General features: G+C 49.3%; 2 protein-coding genes across 4 annotated transcripts in view; both read right to left on the bottom strand.

The window, feature by feature from the left end:
• Positions 1–26,672, bottom strand: part of LOC144474730 (uncharacterized) — a 225,793-nt gene that overhangs the window by 106,063 nt on the left and 93,058 nt on the right. The gene's annotated exons all lie outside the window — the stretch shown is intronic.
• LOC144474740 (uncharacterized) lies at positions 21,090–21,994 on the bottom strand. The gene has a single exon (XM_078189945.1). The coding sequence runs from the start codon at positions 21,429–21,431 to the stop codon at positions 21,090–21,092; it is 342 nt and encodes a 113-aa protein (XP_078046071.1). The 5' UTR covers positions 21,432–21,994.

Raw genomic sequence — 26,672 nt, 5'->3', positions numbered from 1 at the left:
TGGCGGTATCGTTTAGATACCGAAGTGAAATCGAACTCGCTGACATAGCAATTAGCGGACGCGCGGCGCAGTCGAAGGCGTATTCGAAAAGAAGCTTTCGCGCGATATCGCGCATGATCATCTTAATCAGGGGGCGCGGTGGATCGGGAAACGCGAGGTCTTCGTCAGCGACCGTTTAAAAAACAAACAGCCGGTATCGGGGCCAGCGATCTTAATTGCCATAGGCGCAATAACGATCGCGTCTGACATTCCCACGTGACCCACGTGACCCACGCGAGCCCCGTTCACGGTTCGCCAAAGGATCGGCCGAAAATTCTTTCCGGTCCAAAGGGGACGCGTACGTCCGCTCCTCGGAGCGTGACACCCGGTCGGTCGATAAAACTGCAATAAAGTGCATGCGCAGCTGCGCGTTGCCGCGGATATCGTGCACCTACCGCGGTGTGCTCGATTCTTTTTCACCGTCTACTCGGCGTCTCGTAGAAACGGAAACGCGGACGCTCTTGCCTCGCCACCGCAAACCTTTCCACCGAGACTTGCAACTCTAATCTTTCGTTGATCCGCCATCTTCGCGGTCCGAGATAGTCTTTGGGATATTGTTACGGAACTACAAATATTGTCGAAAACTACAAAATTCCTACAAAAGTGCAGAAAAAGTTGTGCCAATTCCAGATGAATCTTCCATCCGATTCCGTGAATCGTAAAACATTATTTGGTCGCCCGGTCCTACCGAGCAATAAAAATGAAAAAACTTGCGTTGTTTTATGAGAGTCGCGAAACCAAATTTAGGCAAGCCTCTCCCCGCGGCTTTTACAACGTGCGAATGTATTAAGAAATCAATACAAAAAATGTACGCCCCCATCGTTGTACGATTTGAAGGGAGCAAACATCGTAGCGCTGGTTCGCTTTACATGTTACATCGCCGCGAAAGTTATCGCGCACGTACCGTCAATATATTGCCGGACCAATGTCCAAGGTGATGTTTACACTTGAGAATAGTGTGGAGTATCGCCGTGGTAATACTATAAATCAAACGGTGTAAATCCCCCATCGGACGTAATTAATTTCACAACGAGTCTTCGATAAGCGTGATTTTCATTTATTGCGTGTTTTATTGGCAAGCCAATTTCCAGAAATCGTCGACAATTAAGATTGTTCTGTAACATAATTCACCGACGTTACGATCCAGGCGAAGCGAAGTCGCAAACAATTTCTCCACGGTTTCCCGGAAAGCCAGTATTCCCGATTTTTAACATTGCCAAAGCGATGTCTGATCGATACATTGATCCTCCTCGTTATGCGGCATTTCCATTACCAGTGCAACGTCCTGAAAGCGCCTACGCTCGAGATTACTCCGCGGAATCACAATAATATAAACCAACGGAGGAGAGGAGACGCCTATCGAGCACGATTATTTTCCACCACCTGCAGAGGTAGCATCTTCTCCAGCATTTTGCGATTTAAGCCGGTTCAACTCGAATAGCTCGTCTGCTCGTATCTCGTTGCACTCGCCGCGAACGCAGAATACATGATCGTTGCTCCAACAATATTATTGTTATCCTAGGAACACTGTGCAAGGATAAAAAAATTGGCCGAGGTCAGTTTCACTCGACGGTCGTGCCAACATCCGCGCGAAACCGCGAGAAGCGGGAAGCGAGAAGCGAGAAGGGAGAAGGGAGAAGCGGGCAAATAGATAACGGAGGAGGAAAAAGTTGGCGAACGACTGCGACATCGCGAAATCGCACGCAACCGGACACCGGCGTTGCTCTCGCGCGTTCCGATCCGACATAATCGGGCCACGGTTATCTATCCCGGTGGACACGTAACGCGTTTCTCGCCTGGGCAAGAATACGTCGCGAACAATAGGATTCGATCGAGCCGATCCGCGTTTGCTCTGTCGATCCGAGTCCGGATCGTTCCGCGACACGTGTTCCGAGAGCTGCGCGCACGGTTTCGCGGTTAAAACTATTAGATCCGTGTTGGACGGCTCGACTTTGCAAACCAGAGGCCTTCCAAGATATCAACCCGAGGTCTTTTCGCGGTTAATTCTATTACACGCTCGCGAGCTGCTGGCACAACGTTGTTCGGCTGAAACTCGCGTCCGTTTCCTTCCCCGCGAGTCAACGTTCTTCCGAAACATTCTTCGAAACCCAGCGCTAAACTCTTCTATATTCAGCGACGACGAGGTTCCCTTATTTAATATGGAAATTCGCGTTTCGAAATTACGTATGTTTCGCGTCGCGATCGGATCAGCTGCGATCGGATGAAATATTCAGCGACCGCAGAGTCCCCAATTAATTTTAGGCGACGTTTCTCATCAGGGACCAAGTTATAGCTCTCGAATCGCGGGTAGCTACTTGGGTACTTTGTCACCGGTTGATTGCCAAGTTTCAAGTTAATTACTCGGGCGACGAGAAGGTAAGAAATTGCATCCGCGAATCGAGGTCGACGACCGAGGCAAGGCCGAAGACAAGCGGAACAACGTTCGAAAGTATTTCATCCTTTCGTCAATTATCGATGGCTATCGAACGGTGACTCGCGTCTGGCCGAATAACTTCCGCCAGCGACAAAGTGCGATGCCAGGGGGTAAAAGCTACTCAAGCCCCGCTGTCCCACCGAATCACCGTAAAATACGCCGCGCACGTGCGAGACCAGAAATTAGGTTACACGACCTATTGACCCTGATCGGTAATTTCATCTGCAAAAATCGGAGAAGCTTTCAATGGGATTTCGAACTCCGACAATCTGTTGGATATTCGTCCGAACCAGATACGAGTATTTTATCGAATGAATTGTTTATAAAATGAGAAACTGCTAGAATATGCAAATACTGGGTCGCTTTAATATGCGATTGACCTCGTTGTTGTCGACGGTAGAGAATAAACAATGTCTGGACGCTGATTCTGCGCGGAGCAGAATCGGTAAAAACTGTAGAATGAAAAGTTGCTTGCAAAAAGCTACGTTTCCATGAATATTCGGGCAACGTCGATGGCAACAACGGGCGGCGATCAAATCGATACTTAATTTCCTGGAAAACGAGGTAGACAAAAAAAGAGAGTTCACTCTTTATTTACGACTGGACTCGGCTCGGCTCTCCATGTAGAGTCGCCGGCACCCTTGGACCGGTACTACCGGTTCCGAGACACCCTGTATAACGAGGGTCGAGCCGCTCGCGGAGCGTGGGATGAAAATAGGCGCTTACTTAAGGAGAATGTCTTTACCATTAACACCACCTGGCACCGCGCGGCCTTGCTTGCCCGCTTGCCCGCTTGCCCGCTTGCCCGCTTGCCCGCTTGCTTACGCTATCAGCGCCGTTCGACGCGAGTCATTAACGTCGTGCTCAACGATTCATTCAACGATGACTGTACACGCAGCCATGATACACATTTCACCCAGAAGTCCCCGGACGCTCGGCTGCTCCGGCGAATTCGAAATCGTAACAATCGGCCATCCGGATCATCGAATCTGCAGCTGGCCGGCGATGCAACGTGAGTTACGAGTTTCCACTTTCATTTCTTTAGAAGCTTGCAATTTTTTCACCGTCCGGTAGATAGCGTGTAAAACATTCTGTTCCTGGAAACCCTTTTCATTTGTCATGCTTATAGGGAGCTCGACAAAATTTGCCGACACTGAAGCTATAAATAATAATTCGCAGTCGGAAGCAACAAATTAATGCCAATATTATTTCGATCGAACGATTTCGCTGAATAAATTAATACAAGGTGGTATGGAAATAAGAGGGTTGAGCTTTGTTGCACGCGTTCGCGATAGGGACGCGTCTTTGTTAATGCTGTTCGCGTTACGTAATGCACGACACACGAATTGCCAAACATTTGCGTGTTTAATATTGACCCTGTTATACCATTCCGTGTGTGAATTACACAAAGTGGTTAATATTTGCGCGTTTAATAGCGAGTCGCCGGGCAAATCGACCTCGTCGATTTTTCGTTCCGTCGGACGAAACGAATCAGCTTCGATTCGTTCCTGGAAAACTGTTTAATATTCTTCGAGTATACTGTTTGAGACGACTTCTACAAATACTATTAATACGGGAGACCCAGCTGTTTAGCGTCTGCTGAAATTTCGAACAAGAAGTTTCTCTCCGATGCGCTCGATTCCTGGCGAACGCGTATTTATTCCTGCCGCTAATAGATATTCCGCTTTGACGAGTCTTTAATTATTGTCAAATAAATTATATGCTATTCCACGTTCAATTACATTATCGATGATAAAAATTCTCGCTCCATTACACTTATCGTCGTATGCCCGAGTTGATTATTGTGATTAGGTTTAATGGCAGCTATTACGGCTTGCCTTCCGCAGATTCCTTGATGTATAGTTAATCGTCTTTTCGGTTTATTTGCGGTTCCCCGTTGCTTTTATTTTATTGCGCTCAACGACCACGCGTCTCGCTTTGTCTCTCTTTATTTCTCATCGCGTACGATCGAGACGATACCGACGCTATCAACGGGATCGAAGAAAGCCTTCGAAATATTCGTCGGACACGAATCACCTAATGTTGTTCCGAACCGAAGTTCCCAACTAAACCGATTGAAGAGAAAAAGTTGTGCTCAAGTCGTAAGTACATTCTGATCACGGCAACTATGTGTCGCGATTGTTACGGAGATCGAAGTTGTCCGCTGAAAATAATGATGAATACGCGCGCCGGAACGAGCGCCGCGTGAAATAAATAAAATAGACCGTAAGGGAGCCGTATTAAAACTCGCAACGGCCTCGCAACTCAAGATTATGACAAATGTGCTCGGCTTTACGACAGCTTAACACGGTAATGCATAGAGAAATGACTTCATGAAAAAAACTAGATCGCCATAAAACGTGACTTATTAAGCTGTCAAGGCCGCCAACGAATTCTTTCCCTTTTAACATTCGAAATGGTTGCCGCCCACGTCTCATTCCGCACCGCGAACGACTTTATAATATTCTTACGACATTCTATTAATCATATATCACCGCGTCAACCTCCGAGCCGAGAGATTGCTGAGCGTTGCTCAATTATCGGGCTCTGCATTTCTCTGCAAAGACGCGCGAAACACCTGGATAGAATATTCCAACTATTCGGGTTACATGTTGCTTTATTTTCTTACAAAATAAAAATTCTCTGTATCGTTGGAGGATACAGAAGCTAAACGGACGCTTCCCTTCGCCTTTAATTGTTTTTTTTTTTTCGCGTTGGAACTAATGCAATGGTTGTTTGAAATTCTTTAAATATTATCGCCGCTTCGCGTCCGATCTGCTCGTTGCACGGAACTCGAAGATTACTCGCAACGCGTCGCTCGAGGATGAAATAACGTGCTCGCGCCGGATATTTCAAGCAGAGCCTCTCGCGCGTCGTAAAGCGAGCAACGCGGTTCCGATTTTTCCGTCGAACGATACATTCTGCGAAAGCCTGCGATCCAAAAGGGAGAACCACGAGGTTACCAAATGAATCGTTCGAACACTTTATCTAGATGTTTCGTTCCTGTCGGGGAGCAACCGACAGCGAATCTCTGCGCGAAGAATAAGTTCGCTCGCAGCTGCGCGAAATGATGGATGATATTTACCAAGATATCCTGAAGCGACACCGGCATCAGCGAGCACGTCGACATGTCTACTGGTATATCCCTCTGTCAAGCTCTCCCACACCTTCGTCTAACAACAACTCGCCGGGCCGCGAACGAGTTCGTTTTCTATCGCACAGACTCCGGCCGACGAATTACCGGCTAGGTGTCTCTAGAAATCGTTCGGCCACGCTCACACTTATCAACATCCGACGGCAATGTCTTCTTCCGTCTTAACGCGAGAATCAACCTCCGAGATGGTCTAGCACGACACTGAACCTGTTTCTTGACCAGCCGCCTCGGCCGTACAGTTTGTCGGGCCACGAACAATGGGGAAGCCTGTACCGAAATCGTTGTTATCGTCCGATTAGATGAAACGTGAAAACACCGATTAAACGCGAACCAATGATTACGAGTTGCAAAAACAGCGGATCGAGACGCGCTTAATCGATTTATTTTTTGATACTTTTACGAACGTCGCGCTACCCGAGAGTGGCCTGACACATTCGCGACAAATTCGACTCTGAAATTGATTCGAATATCTTGATGGATAATTCTTTATTTGTGCTAATTATTGCGACGCGTTTGTACTCGGAAAAGTTTGCTACTCCTTCAACGAGATATCAAGGCGGTCGGTTCCGATTAGATTTTTTCCGACAGGGCCTCTCGAATCGACCGAGCAGTCCAATTGTCACACGCACGTGCGGGGAACGCAACGATCGAGGCGTGTCGAAAGCAAAGTGCAACGAGCGTTTAGGCCACTTTCTTGTAGAACAAGGACCGCGTCGCGCGGGGCTTACGCCACTTCTCTAATCACCGGGACACAATAATAACAGAAACGACGAATCGGGGTACCGCTTTTCCCCGGTCTGGACGAGTTAAGTAACAGACGGCCGACTTGCGAGCGCGGTTATGCTCCGTCGAACGAACTGTATCACCGGCCCACGAAAGAGAGAGTGGAAACGTTACCGCGGGAAACGAGCCGGCGACTGGTTACTGGTTAGAGAGCGTTTCTCGCTCGCGGAGACGACAGAAGCACAGAACCGATCTCCTCGCAATCGGAAGGCTGACTCGACACTGGCGCGTCCCGATTCCGTGGAAGACTCCCTCGCCTGTATATTAAATTAAGCAGCGCCGCGAGACACTATAGTCGTCGCGCGGCTGCTATAATCCAATAATTCACAGGTGGACGACGCCGGTCGACCGCGGAGTCAACGGGCAGAGACTGGGACACTGATTTACCGACACCGCCAGCTAACGCGTCCACCGCGCCGATCCAATCCAATTCTTTACCCTATTCACCCTTCAACCAAGGCACGTCTTTTCATTTTATTTTCCAAACACGCGCGAGAGAGATCGCTGTTGTTCCACGGTAGAAACTGTTGCTGTAGAGAGCATGATCGAACGATTACCGCGAACAACGAACAATCACCGAGAATCATCGAAGGTCTGGATGACACGATGACCACGTCGTTGTTCGTTCCGAGAAGATGATGCAAAAACGAGGAGTCACCGGCACCGGCACCAGCACCGGTGGATGAAAGAGATTCGCTTCGAATTGCGGGTCCCGCAATTGTTGCTCGATTTTACGTTGCGAGGCATTAACCTCCGGTGACTAATTAGTCCGAGTAGCTTAGCAATTAGTCGGATTTAAGAGAGACCGCGCGTCTCGTTACCTTGAGAACCGTCGGATTTACCTTCGCGTGGCGATCAACGAAAATAAAAAGGAGTCGTTTCCTTTGCTTTGAGGCAACCGGTTTCGCCAACGAAAAAATACTCGACGTATCCCGGCATTCGGACGGGAAGAGTCCCGAACGCTGTCACAGGATAAGTGTAACTCGGCCGCGCGCGCGTTGCCATAACCGCTGGAAAATAGTCGCTCGTTCGTACAGGCTTTTTAAGAACTGTTTCCTTTATTACAAATATTCTGTTGTCGCAACTATCAGAGAGGCCGAAAAACAAAGTTAGACTTTACAAAGTTATTGCCGATTTCCTGAACATTTGTCGAAAGAAGCTGTTTCCGACGACCTTTTGCCTCGAATGAAAACTTTTGAAATTTAATCCTCGAACGATGAACTGCATCGGATGCTCGAAGTCAACGCCCGGTGCTCAACGACTCGTTCGTGATCGGCAAAAGATGAAAACTCGAACGCAAACCACTTTGATACACCTTTCTCGAAGAATTTCTCGAAACCGTGAAGGGATTGCTCGAAGCCCGAACTCTTGCCGCGTATGGCTACTCGAAAACCGTAAAATTAAACGACCAGTACTCGACCAAGTTATTTTACGTGTTCCACCAATCGAATCTTGTTCCGCCGTGGAGCTAACGGCGGAAACTTAATCGATCCTCGAGGCAACGATACCGATCCGCGGCGCAGCAGAGATCAGCTAAAAAGATTATCAGGCCAAACTACTTCGATCACCGTCTGACCGTGAACAACCACTAACTGCTGAAGTATCCAGCAGCCCTCGTTGCACAAGCGCGCGTCGACCGAGTACCACCGGGCCCGACTAACAATTACGATTCCCTGCATACGAAGCGCGCGGTTCTCTATAAATAAAGCTCGCCAAACGACGCGATCAGATCCTCCGAGGACTCCTAACAACAATTTTCTCTCCTTTCGATGGAGTAATATCCGGGTGTTTCGACATTGAGAAATTTCGATGGTACCTCGGGTTCGCGAGGGCAAATCGCCGTGAAACTTTTCGCGAGACACTGGTCGCGAAGGCGGATAGGACGACGTGAATTTTTTCGCGAGACACCACTCGCACGCGTGTTTCGAGACAGATGGTCGGCCAGCCACTGATCCCGCGAGCTCGCGGAAAGCGCGTGCTAGCGTCGCGCGTTCACGGCACAGCATGCGTGCCGAGCCTCGGACTAATATTCCGCGCGTCCGGCTGTCGCTCGTGCTACAGGCTGTTCTCAAATTAGCAGCGAACTTGCGCTGCTAAATTAAAGTTTCACTCTACCACAAATTCGAAAACCTCTGCCAATCGAATTTTGCTCGGTGGTAGTTAATCAATTTTTTAATCGTTCATATAATTGGTACAGCGCAGACTTATGTTGTCTACCTCTCTGCCAGAAGGGCCGGCTATTACCCCTGATTCGTCGTGATTCGGTTCGTGCCTCCAGGCACTGGAAAGCGAAAAGTATTTTACAGTTTTTCGTCGGCAATTGTGAACGAAACGTCTGGTGAAATCAAATATATTCTGTGCGTATATATTTGGTGTACACGCCGTGCCCGTTGCTGTTTACGTTGTTCGCGATGTCCTATCGAGATCGCAGTTATCCTAGTCGCACGCGTTCGGCCTTGACATTGCAGGCGGGATAATAAATATACGCACACGCAATGATCGCTAATTATGCCCGTATTCGCGTGCCGACGCTCCGTCTAGATTCGGGTTTGTTGATTTCAGATGTTCCGGGCGTTCTTCTACATACTGAATTTCCGCCCGACGAATCTATGACTTTACCTAATTTTCAATTTAGTTAACAAAAATTATTATACATTTGGGCGGTGACTGCTACGCTGTTGCGGTTTCGGGATCTTCGTAGTTACTCATATACTATACCAATTACTATAACCTTACTATCTCGCGACCAGCCGTAGAGTGCTCGATCGTTGCGCTGCGATCGCGATCGCTACTCTCCGTGCGTGCGCAGAGCCTGGCCCATGGAAGGGCATGCCGAAGCGCCTGCGTAATTGATTAATCGCACCCATTAGGATCCTTCCGCGTTAAAAGGCAGCCGTGCACACAAAGACATTTCTAAACCTACTAAAAATAGTCTATCTCATTTATTCGCGGGTCCCACCGTAAACTTATCTCGAGATAGATCGTTCGAGATTAATATCGAGTGGAACTTAATTCGTAACATGTAAAGCAGGTTCGAACGTTTCGTAACACCAGTTTAGAACCGACCTGTACTTTCGAACAAGTCGCCGCTGGAATGCTATTGTTCGCATTTCTGCGTTTCCGATGCACCATGGACACCGCGTTTTCACTTTCCCCCTGTATCTCCTATCCTTCCATCATTTTCCGATCTTCTGCGATTGTTGCGAAACTTCGTAGATTTTACCATTCATTCTCGAAGTAATTATCTTCGTTTGCTATTCCTTGATTCGCAAGGCGCGTGAAAATAGTAAAGAATATTTCAGTAAACAACCCGTAGAAATCCGTAGCTGAGTAATCGCTTTCTACTTCGTTAACGATAATCTGGTTCAACTAAAAATATAATTAACTTAGACGAAAAGAAAAAAAATTGAATAAAAATTCCAGCAGTCTGTACGATGTAAAAAGATAATTCAGTTGAAAAGCAAATAAAAGGTCCGACAATCGGATTCGACGTTGGGAACGTAGTGCCGAAGATCGTAGAAGAACCCGCGCAGGTTTCTTCGATGCGTGTTACACATCTACAAATAATTGCTGCAACTTCTCGATCATTATCTAAAAAGCATAATCGCTATAATGCAGCGCGAGCTGTCTAATTTTCTTCTTTCAATTAAAATTCCAATTTCCTGCGGGAGGTTAAATCGTTCGGTAGCCGCGGCTCTATGGCGGAGAGCAGCACGAGTATTTCAGCGAGCAATCGCGGTGCAAAATGTTCACGGGCGTTCCGAGTCCGATTATTAGCCACCGTTCGAGCTGTTGCTATTTTACGCGCATAACTTCACGCGTGCGCAGTTCTAACGAAGCACGAGATAAATGCATTAAGGTGCAAATGTAATGACTTCCCGAAGAAACGTTCTCCGAGCAGCGAGGAAAAAAAGCTGGTCTCTCTCTCTCTCTCTCCCCTACGTATCTATTATGAGGATCGCGGTGCTTCGTCTTCGATAGTTCCGGGGCTAATAAGTGATACTCCGTTGCAATTTAAATTCCAACGAGCTGCGTTCGCCGTGAAATTTCTTTTCGAAATAACGAACGCGAGGCTTCGTTCGTCGAGCTCCTTTCATGCGCCGCAGGAAATCGAGAACTCTCCTACGATCTGGGTTAAGGGCGGATTTCTCGCGCAACTGCTACAAAGTCTGCTCCGAGTCTTTCCAGAAAACTATTTCCGTAAAAAACTGTTTCCGTAAACTTTCTTCGGACGTACCGATACATCCTTGGACTAATAATAGACAATATTATTTGATTAAATTTAATATCGAACGAGGTAGCAATCGCGCGGTCAAGTATCGAGGAAAACGTATTTAAAATTTTCAAGCTTGGTCTTTTACGCTTTTATCGAGACGCAGGTTTTCTTAGCCTCAAGCGCAGCTCCCATAATTCTTACCGCAATCGCTGTAAGTGGCCGAACCGTAGCCAGCGCGAATTATTAAAGGTCCGAACGGTCGGCATAAAGTCCAGCGAGAGGGTTACCGCGATTAATAAATTCTATTCCCTCGATGCCGGAGACGTTTAAGATGCTCGTCGCGTGTTCCCGTTCGTATACCATTGTTTGCTCGCGTCAGCAAACGTAAGAAGGACTGTGGTCGCTGCGAATTCGAGTTACGAAACGAAAATATACTTTATTAATTCCTCGCATCGCCGAGGAAACACATGAATCACTCTCGGCGTAATTCGTCCACGTTGACTCTAATTTATAGAAATGGATCAACTGAATAAAAAAGAACTCGGTACTTCCTTCGTACAGAGATGCTATCTCTCGAGTCTCATAAACCGATTCTAGAAAACGTCGGAAACGCGATTCACGCGTTGTCTGTCCCGACATATTAATTACCAATTAACTCTACACCGTCCGATTAAATTCTTAATACAGCGATTCATTGCTTGAAAGCTATGGAGCGGTGAGCGTACAAGAATTAACATTTACGATTTAATTTGCAGAAGAACGCGCCGGAGATGTTCGTTCTCGTTGACCGGCCGGCAACGCTCTACAGTTTAAACAAAAATGAATCGCTTGATAATCGAGATTGAAACCTTGCGGAGCGAGTTGTTAGAAAGTTGCGTAGTCGTTGTTATCGCGACGCGGAATAATTGGTCGCTTTGCTCGGTTCGAGCGCCGAATACGGCGTCGGTGCGCCACTACGTCTCGTTGCAGTGCCGCAAAGTTTCTTTTTTCACGCAGGCCTCCAGCCTTGACTGTCCCGAAAAGTAAAACTGAAATAAAATCAGCATCGAAATCCCCATTCGTTCCCGGAAGCGTAAAATACGGCGCGCAATGGAATCTCGCGGTCGTTCGAGGCTGTCCGAGATAGACGCGCGGAAAAATATGCTCCGACGGACTTCTCCTTCAGGATTTTTGCCCGCCTAACCGGCGCGAAGTTCGGGGCCGAGGTTCGAAAGTACGGATCATACGACCGGCCGTATTTGCATGGGAATGCAAATCATGGAAATCGTACGGCGGACTCGAAGCCGCGCGCAGACGGAATAAACGTCGAAAACAGACGCGAGAGCTCTATCCGCGCCGTATCTTTGTCCCCGATGAGAACTCGGAGGAAGAGCATCGTTCAAGAACGCCCGCACAACGCGAGCGCAATATGCATCCGGTCCGCAGGCCACTCCACCACCTTCCTACGGCCGCCGCATCTCGAATCCGATACCACGACCACGACGAGCTTCGCCCGTTCCGCTGGTTCCGATTTTCAATTAACCCTTTCTGTCACGAATCGTTCTTATCGTTTCGCAGGTGCACGCCCCGAACGTTGTTTAAATAAGCCGAAGATGCAGCGTCAACAACATTTGCAAGCGTTTGCAAATTTTTCGAATTGAACGCATCGGGAGCGGGTAATTTAAAGATTTATTCCATCTCGCAGGCATAATTGTTGCGTCATCGAGAACTGTTCGAAGTCGTTCGGGATATGATAATTCTACCAAAAACATAACGCAGATGTGCATCGCAAGAACGTTGCGACGAATTTGCATAAATTTCACTGCGAGACTGCAGCCTTCCTTAAATTATTCCGTTTCTTTGCACCAATCCCTTATCTCCATCCAGGAAAGAGTTAGAAAAAAGTTGGCGAACTTGGACGGTCTCCCGAAGCCGAGGCCACGGTGTGCCTTACAAAACAGCGACGCCTGCATTGTCATAGCCGGCGCCGATTAATTATACATTAGAAATTAGATCGGCACTAGGAGCCGGTCCAAATCGGGCCAGCTTCCTCCGCACTTTGACCCAGTTTCGCGAACCGGCCCGACCAATTACCGATACGATCGCCGCAAAAATCTGCAACGCTCGCCGCATATCCTTCGCAGGACCGCAAACACCTTTTGAAAACGATTGTCTCTTCTCTTTTAAAAAGACGTTTGAAATTTCGGGTACTCGGCAAAAGACGCTAATTCGAGCAAATGATTTAGATTGCGTCGGGCATAAAGTATCGTTTTTCGAGTAACAGAGGATCGTCGCGTCCCACGCGTCGTCCTCTTCGTCACGCTCCCCCCGTCGGGCCAGCAAAGAAGATTAAGCAAACAGGATTGCCCGAGGCGAAGCCCAGAGTTTCGCGGACCCACGTGTTGCCTGAATCGAGAGCTCCGCCATTTTATCGCGCGGATGCGGCCGCCGTCGCGGCTGCGGCCGATATACGATCCCGCGGAAAACGACCGATCGTTTCGGTGAATTTACGAGTAGCTCGATCGCTCCGCGTTTTCCGCAACCCGCTGGCAAGAATCGCAAAATGCGCTCGGTTTCGCGTTTCCGCGCGAGCCAGGGTCGCTGCTCCCAAACGCCCCGAACCGCTGCGCCGACCTCGACGCCGCGGCAGAGTCCGACACGAGTCCCGTCACGTGTTCACCCTGGATTAATTTATCCGACCGCGCGCGAACATAGAGCTGTGTGGTTTCCAGTGCACGGAGTGCGTCAATAGAAAATACAGTACCCGTTAATTCGCTTAGGCGTCGACTTTCCTTCTCGCAAATCGCGGCCGGATGCCCGGAATTTGATTAACCTCTTTACAAGGGATATGGAAAACTCCGGAACCCGTCGGGTTGCTCGATAAAACAAGACGAATTCTAAATACTTGGCAAAACAGCGAACGGAAGTTACAATGAAACCAAAGGGTGGTGAGCACGGGTGTAATTGATATAAATTTTCTATACTCTTTGCGCGTAAACGGTACACGTCCCTGGTGATCTCATCGAAAGGCATATATTAGGCACCGTATTTGATAAATCCGTCGCTTCGTTATTTTTTCAACTCTATTTACGCGAAGCTCTCGATCGATCTACTCCGTGGCTAACCACGTTCGGCGAAATACTGTCTCCGCGAGAGACGCGTCTCGGAGGGTCTCATTAAACGGCGCGGCCGCACCTCGGTTAAAAGACAAATTATAGAGACACCTAGACGCGATGCCGAGGTCGTGCGTTCGCGCGCCGTTACGATATAATTAATATTCATTAGAGACCGTCTTAACAAGGGTCGGACACTCGAGCCCCGTGCGTCGGACGGTCCTCGCGAGATACCTTGGAAAATCATAAGGGTGTGCGAGGAGGAAGGGGAAAACTGAAATTAATCGAAGTCTACGAACAAGCATCTATTAATACCAATTTCTCCTCGAAGGCTGCCCATGTTCACTCCGAATAAATATAACTCTGGAAGCGGTGGTCTCTCGCGGTCAAGGCCTCCCCTCGCCGCTTCTTTTCCTACCCCGGAGGCGCGTGCGCGCGCGCGCGCGAGCGCTCCTGCGACACGTGTTGTCAAATTGTGCTATCCGATCCAGAGCCATCGTCGCTTTGCACCGGACTCGGGTCATTGGACAATGAGCCGCCGTTTGTTCCTCGAAGAACCGTCCAATCAAAGTATCGGGAAACTCTGCCGATTCTGATCGCGGCGCCCTAATTGAGAACTCGACGGAATAATGCCGTGTTCTCTATCGAGCCGAAAGTGTTCTGGGAAACGGTACACTTTAAACGAGAGCGTCGATTGAAAAGATAAAAATGGTCGTATCGTTGCGTCGTTGCTATCGAGTCGCGTGGCTCAAAGTGCCAGATTACACGAGGAGAAAGATCAATCGTCCGTTTCAAATTAAACGGATATTTTATCGATCGAAATATCCACCGTTTGGCCGAACAGATTTTTGCAAATTTTGGTTCTCTTTTACTTTTAGGGGTTCTCAACACTAAAGTTTCAGCCTCGACAAAAATCATCGGTCCGAGGGATGTTTGACAAGATTGCCAGGGAAATTATGGCAGGCTTGATTCTCGAGCAGGCGGCTTGGCTCGCGTGAGTCCGTTCCGCCGACGAATTTACCAGCACGCACATCCTGAACGTTCAAAAACCGGACGTGGATATTTACGAGCTGCGAAATAACTGGCAATGTCGTGTACAGGGTGAAGAATCGCGGTCGTCGTCACGGCTGATCCATCGATTTGCTCGACATTGATCTTTCCTCCCGATTTTCCTTAAGTCATCATTTTCCTTAAAGCCATATTTTGGCTTGAAACACAAAACGGTGCAAAATCACGAATGCGTGTTCTTCGTCGCAGTCGCGGAATTATTATATCGGTTGTATTTTCCGGAGACTCTCAAACGGTTTCGACATCGAGCATATTTTTCGTTTCGCCGAAAGTCTCGATGAACGTCGAGCGACGGGCCGGTATTGATATTTTCGAGAGAAAACAAATTCTGTTGATCCACTGCCCGAAAGTTTAGGGTCACTGCCAACGTTAATATACTTTGTCAGAAGCGGTGCTCTACGGGAATCCGTCGGATTGTTATTTTTGGCCGCTGCAAACCAGTATTCCTCGAACCATCGAATGCGCCTGATTCTAAGCGGCTTCATAGTGCTCCCACGGACGACGATTCTGGTACGCGAACGAACCTAAATATATGTAGAATTCTTTTTACACGGTGAAAGATGAGAGATTGGAAAGTAGGACAAAATTCTTGCAACTTCGAGCTTTTCTACGAGATTGCCGCTGAAAAATAATAGGATCAGAAAAGTCATAATTTGTTCGTTTAAAAGCAACCGGTGCAGCACCGAGTAGAACGCAGCGAGCTTTTTTTATTCCTGAGAAAAATCGATTGCTAAAACTCTGAGAAAAATAATAGGGTCATGGAAAATGCTGTGGGAAGAACGCGTACTTGTGACCAGGAAAATGGTGGTTGCTCGAAGTATCTTGCTTTTCGCTTATTATATTGAAAAATATCCATCGATTATACGCCCAATGAAAAGAATTAAAGATTAAAAAAGCGCGAGTGATAAATTCTTCGAGTGAAATTGTACGGGAATAAAGATATCGCTTTGGTTCGATATAGTTCGATTATTCAATGGCCATCCCGCACTAGTAAATTGCAAACAGAAAATCTCGCTGGTATTTTACGCGAGGAATCAATCGGGATCAGCAGGAACAATTATTACGGAGCCCGCCGCTATTATAAATAGCTCTCTGTCTGCGCAACGAGCATTCGTAGCCGATAATCCCCGGCAGCGGTTGCATCGAGCCGCAACATCTCCCTTAATCCCTTCACCCAATTTCCTGGGCAAAACCTCGGATCGACTCTAAGTCGATTGATCCAGACTCGACCGTACACACCGCGTCGATGTTGCGCGCATACGTCTACGTTACGTGTCGGTCGGAACAGAAGCCTTTAAGTAGAGGCCCGTCCTTACCGGATCCGCTTTTAAATCTTATTCTAGCGTGCAGGCACGTGCACGGATGCCCCCTCGGCGTTCCGCTTCTTCTTCTTCTTCTTCCTCTCGTTTCTTTTCCCGCATCCAAGCCTCGTTAAATCGTGGTTCAAGCCCTAATTGAAAGACTGACCCGGACCAACGATGGCCCCCTTTTATCGCGGAGGGTGTCGGCGGTCGAAACGTAAGGGTCGCTTGGACCTACCGGCGGAGACCGTTCGCTGCCGGCCTCGCGACAGCGAACCGGCTGGCTGAATTTTAACGCGGTGACCGTCGATCAGACGAAATTACGCGGAAGATGTCGGCGAATGTTTTAACGAAAATGGAAACAGATGTTTCATGTAAACTAATAACCCCGTCTACGACTTATTTAACGGCCACTACTCCAAGTCAACGAAATAATATTTTATTTTTATAATTATTAAGATTTTTATAACGCAAGAGTCAAGTACCGAGTCCGTCGTAACGTTATACTGCGAGGGCAAACATTACAAGCGATTAAATAGCTTTGCGTACTTCGTTCAAATATTTTCTTGCTCGATGGCACTCTCCGGATCTTCCGGATTCCTTGTATAAACGTAAATGCCCCGCCTCGATGAAAACGCGCGAAGGAAAGGTCAACAATTTCTAAGGTCAAAGCATCATCGTGGTAAGCACATTCAAGATAAATGTTCAAGTTTTATTAAAGCGTTATTAAAGCCCGCGATGAAAAGCTCTTACATTCCGAGTCATTTATTCGTCGGCCTAAATAATTTCGCAAAAGAATTCGTGAAAAGGTAGGGTCCTGTGATTAGCTATTCCAAAGCGTCGACACGGTGGCATCGTTTTCGGGTTCCAACTTGAATGGTCCCGTTTGCGGCGCAGCCGCGCCGGGCCGCTGCAACCGGGTTCTCCAGTTTGAAATCTGGCCACAGAAATTCGCATTCGATGCCCGGTCAGGGCGTATCTGGCCTAATTACCATTTGGCCAGGTATCGAGACGTTGCGGACCTGCGCTGGACCTTATCCGGCATACGGTGCACGAGCAAACGAAAGAAGGAACGGCTGCGGCGTACCCACGTGTCGCCCGTGCACGCCTGTGCGCGCCCGTGCGCGCCCGTGCACGCCCGTGCACGCGTGTGCGTGCCTGCGAGCGCGATTAGAAATTCTCACACGCGTCCCTGCGGCCGATACGGAACCACGCGAAGACTGATCTGCATTCCAGCGAGGACAGAGACGGAGATAAAGGCGCGTACCCGCGTACGTTATTGGAAACTTGCGCGCACAAACTGCACCGTGCATGGCCAATAAGGAGCAAAGGGCGCGGGTGTGGACTGCTGGAACATGGCTCGACGAAGCCTCGAAGTGCTCGCGACGTCGATTCGACGGCCCTCCTTCCGATACATTTATTACTCGCGAGAATGCTGAATATTTTCGGAAATATTCGAGCTTCTTATTAGCAGAGCACGACAGCGAAAGAGACGGTACGAAAATTTCACGACCGACTACTTGTCGTCGACTCGTGCTACTTGCTGAAATTCTCGGAAAGTTTTCGGAACTCGATACTGGGAGTGGTGGTTGAATCGTTGGCATCCCACGTTGCCGTATAGTCACTGACATTTACCAGAAGGTACGTGGGAAGGAGGTCCCAAATCTTTAGCGGGAGACTCCCAAGAAACGGTTCTCCCGAGTCCAGGAACCGCAAAAAGAAACCGAGCCGCCCTCGATCAGCGTATCGAGCATGTTGCGCGAAAAACATCCGCGCCTTTCGCACTAACGGTGCAACTTCTTCGGCCGTTTCTTCGCTCGCGCTATATATCCTCCCGGCTCGAAATCGTTTTGCGCAATAGAGACGCGTGTAAACGTCGGAGCAGGAGCAGGAGCAGGGGCAGGAGCGAGAGCGAGAGAGAGAATTAAGCGCGGTGGCAGGCCGAGTATGCTCGCGAGACGCGTACACCCGGAATGAGAGTATAACGTTACGCCTAGGCTTCAATGTCGGGCAGACATGAATCACGTCTGGCCGGCGGAACCGCCGCTGCCTCGGCGAAGGTTTAACGGTGCCCCTGTCAAAAGTGAATGCAACAATATTTGCGATCCAACAGAACTGGGTTTCGATTTCACGCGAGCCAGCTCTCTCGCCTCGCGCAACAACTGATACGCGTTTCGCGTGATAGCCGGTCGTCTCGCCTCCGAGCTCTTCACGGGGATCTTCGAGATACATACACATGCCGCTCGATCGACCCTGTCGCGCGCTGATATATGGCGTCCGCGAAAAATCCAGCGAACCCGCGCTGCTGCTGCTGCCGCCGCCACGTAATTGCGCGTCGAGCACGCGACGATCGCATTAAACGCGATTTAATGACGTTGTTCTGGTCGCGTCGATCGACGGGAAACAATATACCGCGATAATGCTGGTCGGCCTCCGGCAAACGTCACCGATAACGGGCATGCGGCATTTTTAACGCCAGGAAATAATTGACAGCGAACCGAACCGCCAAACGCGCGTTGTTCGTCGACGCGTTACGATCGCGCTACGCTTGTTTCGGTTTGGGAAACGGTTCGCGCGAACCTTCGAATTATACCGTTGAATCGAGGCTGCGCGAATTTGGCCGGCCGACCGTCCATCCGTTTGCACGACTTTTCTCATTGCTACCGAATCGAAAAACGTCTGCGGCCAAATTCTATGGGAGAAAGATTTACGAGCTTCTTGGGCGTATTATGAAACACCTTGTACAATAGCCGCAGCAACAATCGGACGAAACGATTGGAGCCGGCGGATGAAAGACGACCACGTATTAAAAAGTACCGAGTGAAAGAGGATTTCGAGCGAAAGGTATCCCCTTGTTGGACCGCATTATCCGATAAACGGAAAATATTAGCATTCGGAGCGAAGGGGATCGATACCGCATTGAGCGCTGTTACAATGGGGCCAGGAAAGTTATTACAATTCCGGATATTGTGGCTGGAAGAAAGAATGCTGACGACCGGCGCACCGCCGACGCGGGGATTTCGCGTCGATCGCGATAATCTCGAGCCGAGAAGAGCCGAGAAGAGCCGAGGAGAGCCGAGACGTCACCGCGCCGGGGTTATTAAAATATTTACGAGCGATGCGAAAATTGCGTCCGCCGCTAAACCGATTTTCAACAAATTTCTGCAACTCGATCCACCTCGGGATTAGAAAATGTAATGAAACCACGGCATCTTGGCGAGCGAAGCTCAAATTGAATCGCGCGGCGAACTTGCGTTTCTCCGTTCGCGAAGCGCTTCCGCGACGCTTCGAAAGCTCCTATCCCGAACGAGACGGTCAAAATTCCTCTCGGACGAGTTTAATCGTCATTTATCAATTCAGGGATTAAACTATCGATACACGCCTCTCATTGGCAGCAGAATCGAATTAATTTGAATATTCCGCGTCGTTGCGCAACGTTCTGGTCGACAGAGTGGCTTATACAGATTGCAGGGTGTCTTGGGAACTGATCGACTGCTTATCGCGATCGTAAATACACGTCCTTGGAAAGGGTTGAGAGATTGGGGTCGCGATGCAGGAACGATCCATGTCGCCTCGTTTATTCTGCGGGGCAGCGCCGCTCGGATAGTCCGATGGTTGGTAAGTGGCTCGCGATAGTCTCATTATGCACCGGTTTGCAGCAAGCTCTGCTCGGCTCGGCTCGGCCCGGCTCGGCTCGGCTCGTCCCGGCCACGCCGGGCTAAACTAGGAGGTGCGTGCGCGTCCGAAGCGGAGTCGCCGCGGCGACGTAACCGGTGCAAATGTGCAAGGCGACAGAATGCAACCGTCTGCCGTGTTCCGTCATGGAACGTGCTCGCCTCTTTGTGTATCAAATTGTATGCGGCCGCGGCAGTCGGCCCAGAGGTGCATAGAATATCAGCGAGATCGCGTCCCATTGTACGATGATCTATAGTTGCCGGGGTCGTCGGAAATCCTTACCGACTCTCGCAAGATGCCGAATGCACGATGAAATTGGTAATGTTCCAACGAGAGCGCGAAACTCTGTTGTTTCTACTAATTCGCGACAACGAACGCAGAAATTGACGCAGAATTTCGTATACCGTACCATATTCTGTTTTGGATACGAAGATGGACTGAAGCATAAAATGTATGGCACAGGTATGTATATGCAACTTCGCGCGAATGATTTAGTTACGCAATGATCCATGCAACGTTCCCACGACATATACTTATTCTAGTCAAGGCATATAGTACACGACTAATACTACTTGCAGCAGAGATACTAATCAACAGGAAACGATGGCAAACGTTACCTGCTAAGAGCTACAGACGCTTTACCTATGATTCATGTATCTTGGTCGGCCTGAAAACTCAAGAGAGTCAGCGAGACGAAAGCATTTCAATAATTGCATCTTGCATCAATACTGCACGAGCTTTGAACGTTCTCTTTGAACGACTATCGCCGCCGAAAGGGCCTTCCGTTAAAGAGACTGCATGCGACGCGTTCGAAGCTCGAGGGAACGAAAAAGCAAACGAAATAAAGCGCAAAAGGCGGGTAGTAAACTCTAATGCAAAGAGAATTAACCCGAAAGATTAATTCGTGAATGTTGGAACAATGCGAGCATCGTCTCGTGCAAGATCCATTCGAATCCTTTGAGATTCGCGCTACGCGCTACGCGATAACGATAACGATAACGATAACGAACACGGAGAACCTCAAAGGATAAAAATATTGTTGAACGATGCAACAATCTACGAGACTACACGGGATAATTCCTCGCCGCGTTCGACGAGAAAGCTCTCGTCAGAGATCCGGCGAATAAAAAGATTGCGCAGCATCGACCGAGTTACATGAATCAGCCTGCGCGCAGGATGCAGCCTATCGTCATCCGCTCTCCCGGATCCTGAAACTCACCGCATGCGACCTATGTCTCTTCTCCTTCGAGTGATGCTTAGCGTGATGCTTGCTGCTCCTGTGCGGCGGATAGGTGTGATAGAAGATGAGGTCGAAGCAAGGCTGGCGTCACCTGACCTCCGCCATGCTGCACTTGGCCACCCCTATCTGCTGCGCGTTCTGATGGTTCTGGTTCTGGTTCTGGTTCTGGTTCTGGTGGCCGGGCACGCTCAGGTTCGCCGAGCACTTGCCGCCGTGCAACTTTCTCGAGGAGCCGGTGCTCGAGCCGTTCGTCGACGCCTCGTCGTTCAGCGTGGCGGCGCTCTCCAGGGTCAGATTGCTCTCGTCGATGTCCACCGCGAACGCGAGGCGGTGGTGGGCAGGGGTGATCTTCGAGTTCGAACCGATCGGCGTGACCGTGGTGGCCGGGTCGAGCTTGACCAGAGCCGCTTGCAATTCCAGAGCATCCATCTCTTCTCTACGGGGGGACGAGACCAGTCGGGAAACGAGTCCTTGCGAGATCCTCGCGACTCTCGGCACGCGTCCGCCGAACTCCGGCACTCGTTGCGCTCAGACTTATCCTCGGCCCGCGTGGATATGCGTGCGAACGCCTGGCTCTGCCATCGGTGGCAACACCGAACGTGCTCTATATCTCTACGCTATCCACCTGATCGTCGCGCTCTACGTTTCTACGTCGAGACGACGACGACGACGACGCCGCAACAGGCTGCTGCCTGGCCGCTTCACGCGGATATTTTCGGCCGCAGAATGCTCTCGTAGAAAAATAGCTTGAACCGTGGATCCTCTTCCGGCGTGCATCGAATCATCACACAAAAATGTCCCGGCCTATTTTCGAGCTCGCCGATCACGCCCCACGAAATTCCTGCCCGCTTCCGCCGACGCGTCGCGGCTCGATTTTGATTTCTCTCACACCTTTTTCTCTCGCCGCGCTGCCTGCCCACCGTACTTTTGATTTCACTTTTGATTCTTCGTCGAAGGGGAGATGGCCGTCCCTCTAGTCGCTACACTCTGCAAGAACAAACGGCGATGGACTCTCTCGCGTAGGATCGGGACGAGATTCGGTCTCGATTCTTTCGAGGACTCGTTGCGAGCAGGCTGCGAGCGACTTCCGAGCGACGAAACCGCGGCGGCGCTGTCCCAGTCGCCGCTTTCCTCGATGAAGGATCGCGTGACCGAGCAGCGACTGGTTCCCGAACGATCTTTTTGATTTACAGCCAGGCCTAGTGCCACTGTTTTATCGTTCTAAGCGTATTTGCGCTGCCGATTCGAGTACGGACGAGTTTATGCGCGCCGCGAACGCGAGGCGGTAACCTCTCTCCGCGCGTAAACCTTGCTTTCCGACTACAACGAAACGGGGTTCTCTGTTATTTTCCGTGGATTCCCGTACACAACCTGACCCGTCTCGGCGTTGTTTAGATGCGGATGTCTGGCAAGCGATATTCGGAGGGCGATAAACGGGCTCCGCGAGTGCATGCAAATTCTCGGTGCGTTTTATCGGCGTTCGGAGAACCTGCGGCGACCGATCTTTTCTTTGCCTTGCTAATTTCTGTTCGACTCTAACGAGCGTCGCCTCTCGATAAGCGTCTTTGGCTATTCAGTTTGCCTTTCGAACTATTAACCCCCTTGTCCTACGGCTTCTTTCACAGCCGCGTTGATTAGCGCTTCTCCGTACCGAACGCTACACCTACCGACCACTAAAACCGATTAACGCTTGCTTAGAGCGACGTCAAGACCCGAGAGCTTTCGCCATTGTACAAATAATAACACGAATGGTAGCAATGATTTATTAAACGGAGTAGAAATCTCTGTAGTCGTACACACGTTTAATGCCTAGCGCAAGAGGTTGATCAGAATCGTGCCGTTTCACAATTATGCTAGAATTATTGAACTTATAAAAATGCTTCCAACCGGAAATCGTTGAATAAATTTATTCGATCGAGCACGCATTTATATTTATAAGGTCCAAGTATATAAGGCGATCCATGACTGTAGCATTCGGTAGGGTTAGCATTAGACAAGTGTTTAGAATGTTGCGATTTTAAGTAAAAGTATTGTTTCAACGTCGCAACGAAGATACTGTCGATGAAACATCGCGCGTCAGTTTAGTTTGTCGACGAGTCGATTTACGCGCTTGCAAAGGTAGGAGCAAAGTAAACGAGCGAACGCGAAGCAGACGGCGTCGTCTCGAGCGGACGAAATGGAGTTCCGCGAGAAATCGAATTTCGCGAATCGGAGTATCAGACCGTAAATTTCGGTAAACATCCTCGCTGCAGTCATAACGTGGTCCGTAAACAGCGGCGGAAGAGCCGGGAGCGCCGATGGAAAAATCCACGCGTTTCGTACGGATCCGGCCTCGTGTCGGCTGCGATTTCCTGTTTGCAACTGGAGACGCGCGCGCGCGCGCGCGCGCCAAGGAACGCGGCGTGATTCATAAACCGAGGGTACGTCGGCGCGGATAGACGGCAGAAAATTTGCATGCCGCGTCTAGGAAGCAGACGTCGGTGCATCACGGCCGGCATTTTTCGGGGAAACAAGGAGGAGAGGAGAGGAGAGGAGAGAAGAGAATCGAGCGAAACCCGAGAGCTGTGCGCGCAGCTGTATGCTCGCTCGGCGTAGCCGTCCGCGGCTCGCTGGAGAAGCCGCTCGATATTAAGAACAATCGGGAACCATCGACTGCAAACCTGTCGACTAATTTTAAGCTCACGGTATCGTCTCTATATTGTAAACACTTGTTGCAAGTCAAATTGTCGACTGACAAATTCCTATCGAAAAATGTGAATGTGAAATATTTAGAGCGCGATATCCACGCGGGTCGCGCGGAAAGTTGGAGAGACGCTGCCTTTCGGCCGGCTCCGAGAAGAAATTTATAAAAACGGCCACCTTTTATGGAGGTTCCGGTACCAGGATTCCTCCTCGATCGCCGCGTTCGATCGCGAAGAGAAAGGAGAACAGACCGAAGCGAGGCCCGCGTGGGTACTTCGGGGTTCGAAGTTCCTCCGCGGGCTTCGCGTTGTCCTTGAAACGGCTTCGCGACACGAGGTGCGCGCAATTAAAGACGCCTATTCCTCGCATCGTCTATTTGCAGTCGCGAAAAACTTTTACGCCCGCTTTATGGAGCTTTATCTTGGTTTATGCTTGGCCGGGAAGACGACGGTGTACGAGTGGTCGCGAAAGGAATCCCAAGGGCACCGGTCTGGACTCGAAAAGGACGGTCAACGCACCTCTCGGGGGAACGCTTTGTGTGATTCAGCGCGTTTCGAAATCGTTTTCGGCGAGCATCGGCACCGAGACGGCTCTAGAACGCCCACGAAACAGATGCCGTCTCCGAACGATCGCCATTAACGCGCGCGCTACCATGCTCTATCTCGAGAACGCCTTTGTGGCTACGCACCTGACGAAAACTCTTCCGATTTTTAATCATTTTTAAAACGCGACAACTTTTCTCGAAATCGAACCAAACGACTCGACCTTCTTAAACGAAATTTCAGAAAATTCCTATCGTTCAAATAACTCGGTAACATAGGCGATTCTGATTCATCCGAGTGTAGAAAACTTGCAGAATGCTGGAATCGTCTCGTAGAATGACGCGAGCCTTTGTGCGACACAACTAATTGAGCCCAGGGAAACGAATCCTTACTTACGTCGTGACTAATATCCGCGAATATGCTCTGAACTGGCATCGCTGCGAAACGCGCGCCGATCGATTCCTTCCTACCGCAAGAATCCCCATAATCTTGCATTACCTTTGTGCACCGTGCAAGTAACAATTACATTCCTCCTTTGAAAATTGGTTGTTCGCTCGACGTTCGAATTAACCTGTATACACTGTTCGAGGAAATTGTTCCGACGTTCCGCGAATGAAATTGCATCGGGCTGGCCAATATACGACCCGATCGAAATGATTCCTCGGCTACGACATACCTCCGCGGATTTTTATCACAGTTGGACCACGGATTTTTAATTAAAATTATTATTGGGACATCTTAAAACTCGTGCAATTTTTGTTTTGAAACAAAATTGTTGAATAAATTTCCTCAAAGTGTATCTTTATCGTCGCGATAGTCGTAAATTGAACGAGGTGTAGGTGAAGCCTGCGTCGACGATACGCGGCATATAAATTTCGAGTGCGACTGGAAGAGTCGTGGTTGGGTTCGATTTGGACTCGAAGAATAAGCAAGAGGATCGTAGAAGAAGCACGGCATCGAGCCGAAGACGAAGACGAAGACGAAGATCGTCTGGAACGGAGAGGAGCGCGCGACTCGCGTCGAGAGAACGGCGACCGGACAACGCGCAGACCCACGGGATGTGCCCGATGACGGGGTCCAGGGTCGTTAGAGGTGGACAGAGGCGTCGAGTGTCTCGAACAAAGGATCTCGAACTGCGGAGACTGGACAATTACCACTCGAGCGGCGACCTTTCCGTATCGCTCGGAGCGGAGAGAACGATGGCGGGCCTAGGGAGGCAGGCAGGCAGGCAGGCAGGCGCAGTCAACGACGATAGCCTCTTTACAGGCGTAATGACAACTTTGCCTCCCTGCTGGTAACTAGCCGGCGACGAGCCGGAGATAATTAAAGGGCGTGGAAACTGGGTGGCTACGCCAGCTGACCGGCTCGATTTTTATTTCCTCTATCGCCGCGCCTGCACCTTAGGACGACCGTTCTCTGCTACGCCATTGCGATCTACAAACTCTGCTTCCAACACCTACAAATTTTGACCTACCTTTCGCCACTTTTGCTGGCGCATTAAAATTTTTTAACGTTTTTCATGTTGCTACATTACCCGCGATTACTTCAAAGAGAAAATTCTAGAGGGAAGAAAAATAAAAAATGGTTCCAAACGAAATAGTTTGTTTCGATGTAGAAGAAACGAATAAGTAGATTATTTATTTTGCGAATTTTTGATACCGACTCTGGAGAAAATAATTGTAGCAATTTAAAAAGACAGTGGAGAATTTTCATTCTGCTCCGTATCGCGTTTATTTCAGATAAAAACAGGTTCAATATAATTGGGTCAAGGACTAGGTTTTTTGTTAGAATTGCTTGCACCGTGCCCAAGGGCTAATTAGGCTGTTATTTATAAAGATTCTGCTACACCTTGGATTTAAGAACGATTCTGTTGCCGTTGTCTTTTAGAAAGAGATTTTCGAAGGATAAGCCGAACCGTAGCCCCAGTCTCGAGAGACCCCGTTTTAAAAGACTGCGCGATGTCGGAACGGTTGAAAATTTTCACTGAATTGTGGGAAAACCTCGCGGCCTCTTATCGGGACGCTTTGTCTCTCGGAAATTCCGAAGGAACGGCGGCTGATATGCAGAATTAATTAACGAATAGGCTCGTCTTCGTTCTTGTCTTCGTTTTCTATCTTGATCGAGCAAGCCGATTCTTCCTGCCGCGATGTCAACGCGTAGCCGCAACCCTCTCTGACCGACGCGTCGGCCGCCATTTTGTAACGGGTCTGCCGGCTTTCACTCTGCTCGCTGAAACGCTTTGTTTCTCTTTTGATTTTCTTGCGTCGCTTTCATCGGCGACACGCAAGCGCGAAAAGATGCGGTCGGTTACCGGAGAACCGCCGGCGTCGCGCCTCCGCCGAATCGGATCGAACGCACACGAGCAATATGCAATAGGAAAAAAGGTCTAAAATCGGAAATCTGAAATCTGAAATCTGAAATCTGAAATCTGCCTTGGAACGGCGAA

Source organism: Augochlora pura, chromosome 2, assembly GCF_028453695.1.
Source record: "Augochlora pura isolate Apur16 chromosome 2, APUR_v2.2.1, whole genome shotgun sequence".
Classification (NCBI taxonomy): Eukaryota; Metazoa; Arthropoda; class Insecta; order Hymenoptera; family Halictidae; genus Augochlora; species Augochlora pura.
The sequence above is the reverse complement of the archived record's forward strand: the minus strand, read 5'-3'. Positions and strand labels throughout refer to the sequence as shown.

Coding starts and splice junctions, on each gene's coding strand:
- LOC144474740 (XM_078189945.1), bottom strand. CDS start 21,431: ATGGATGCTCTGGAATTGCAAGCGGCTCTGGTCAAGCTCGACCCGGCC.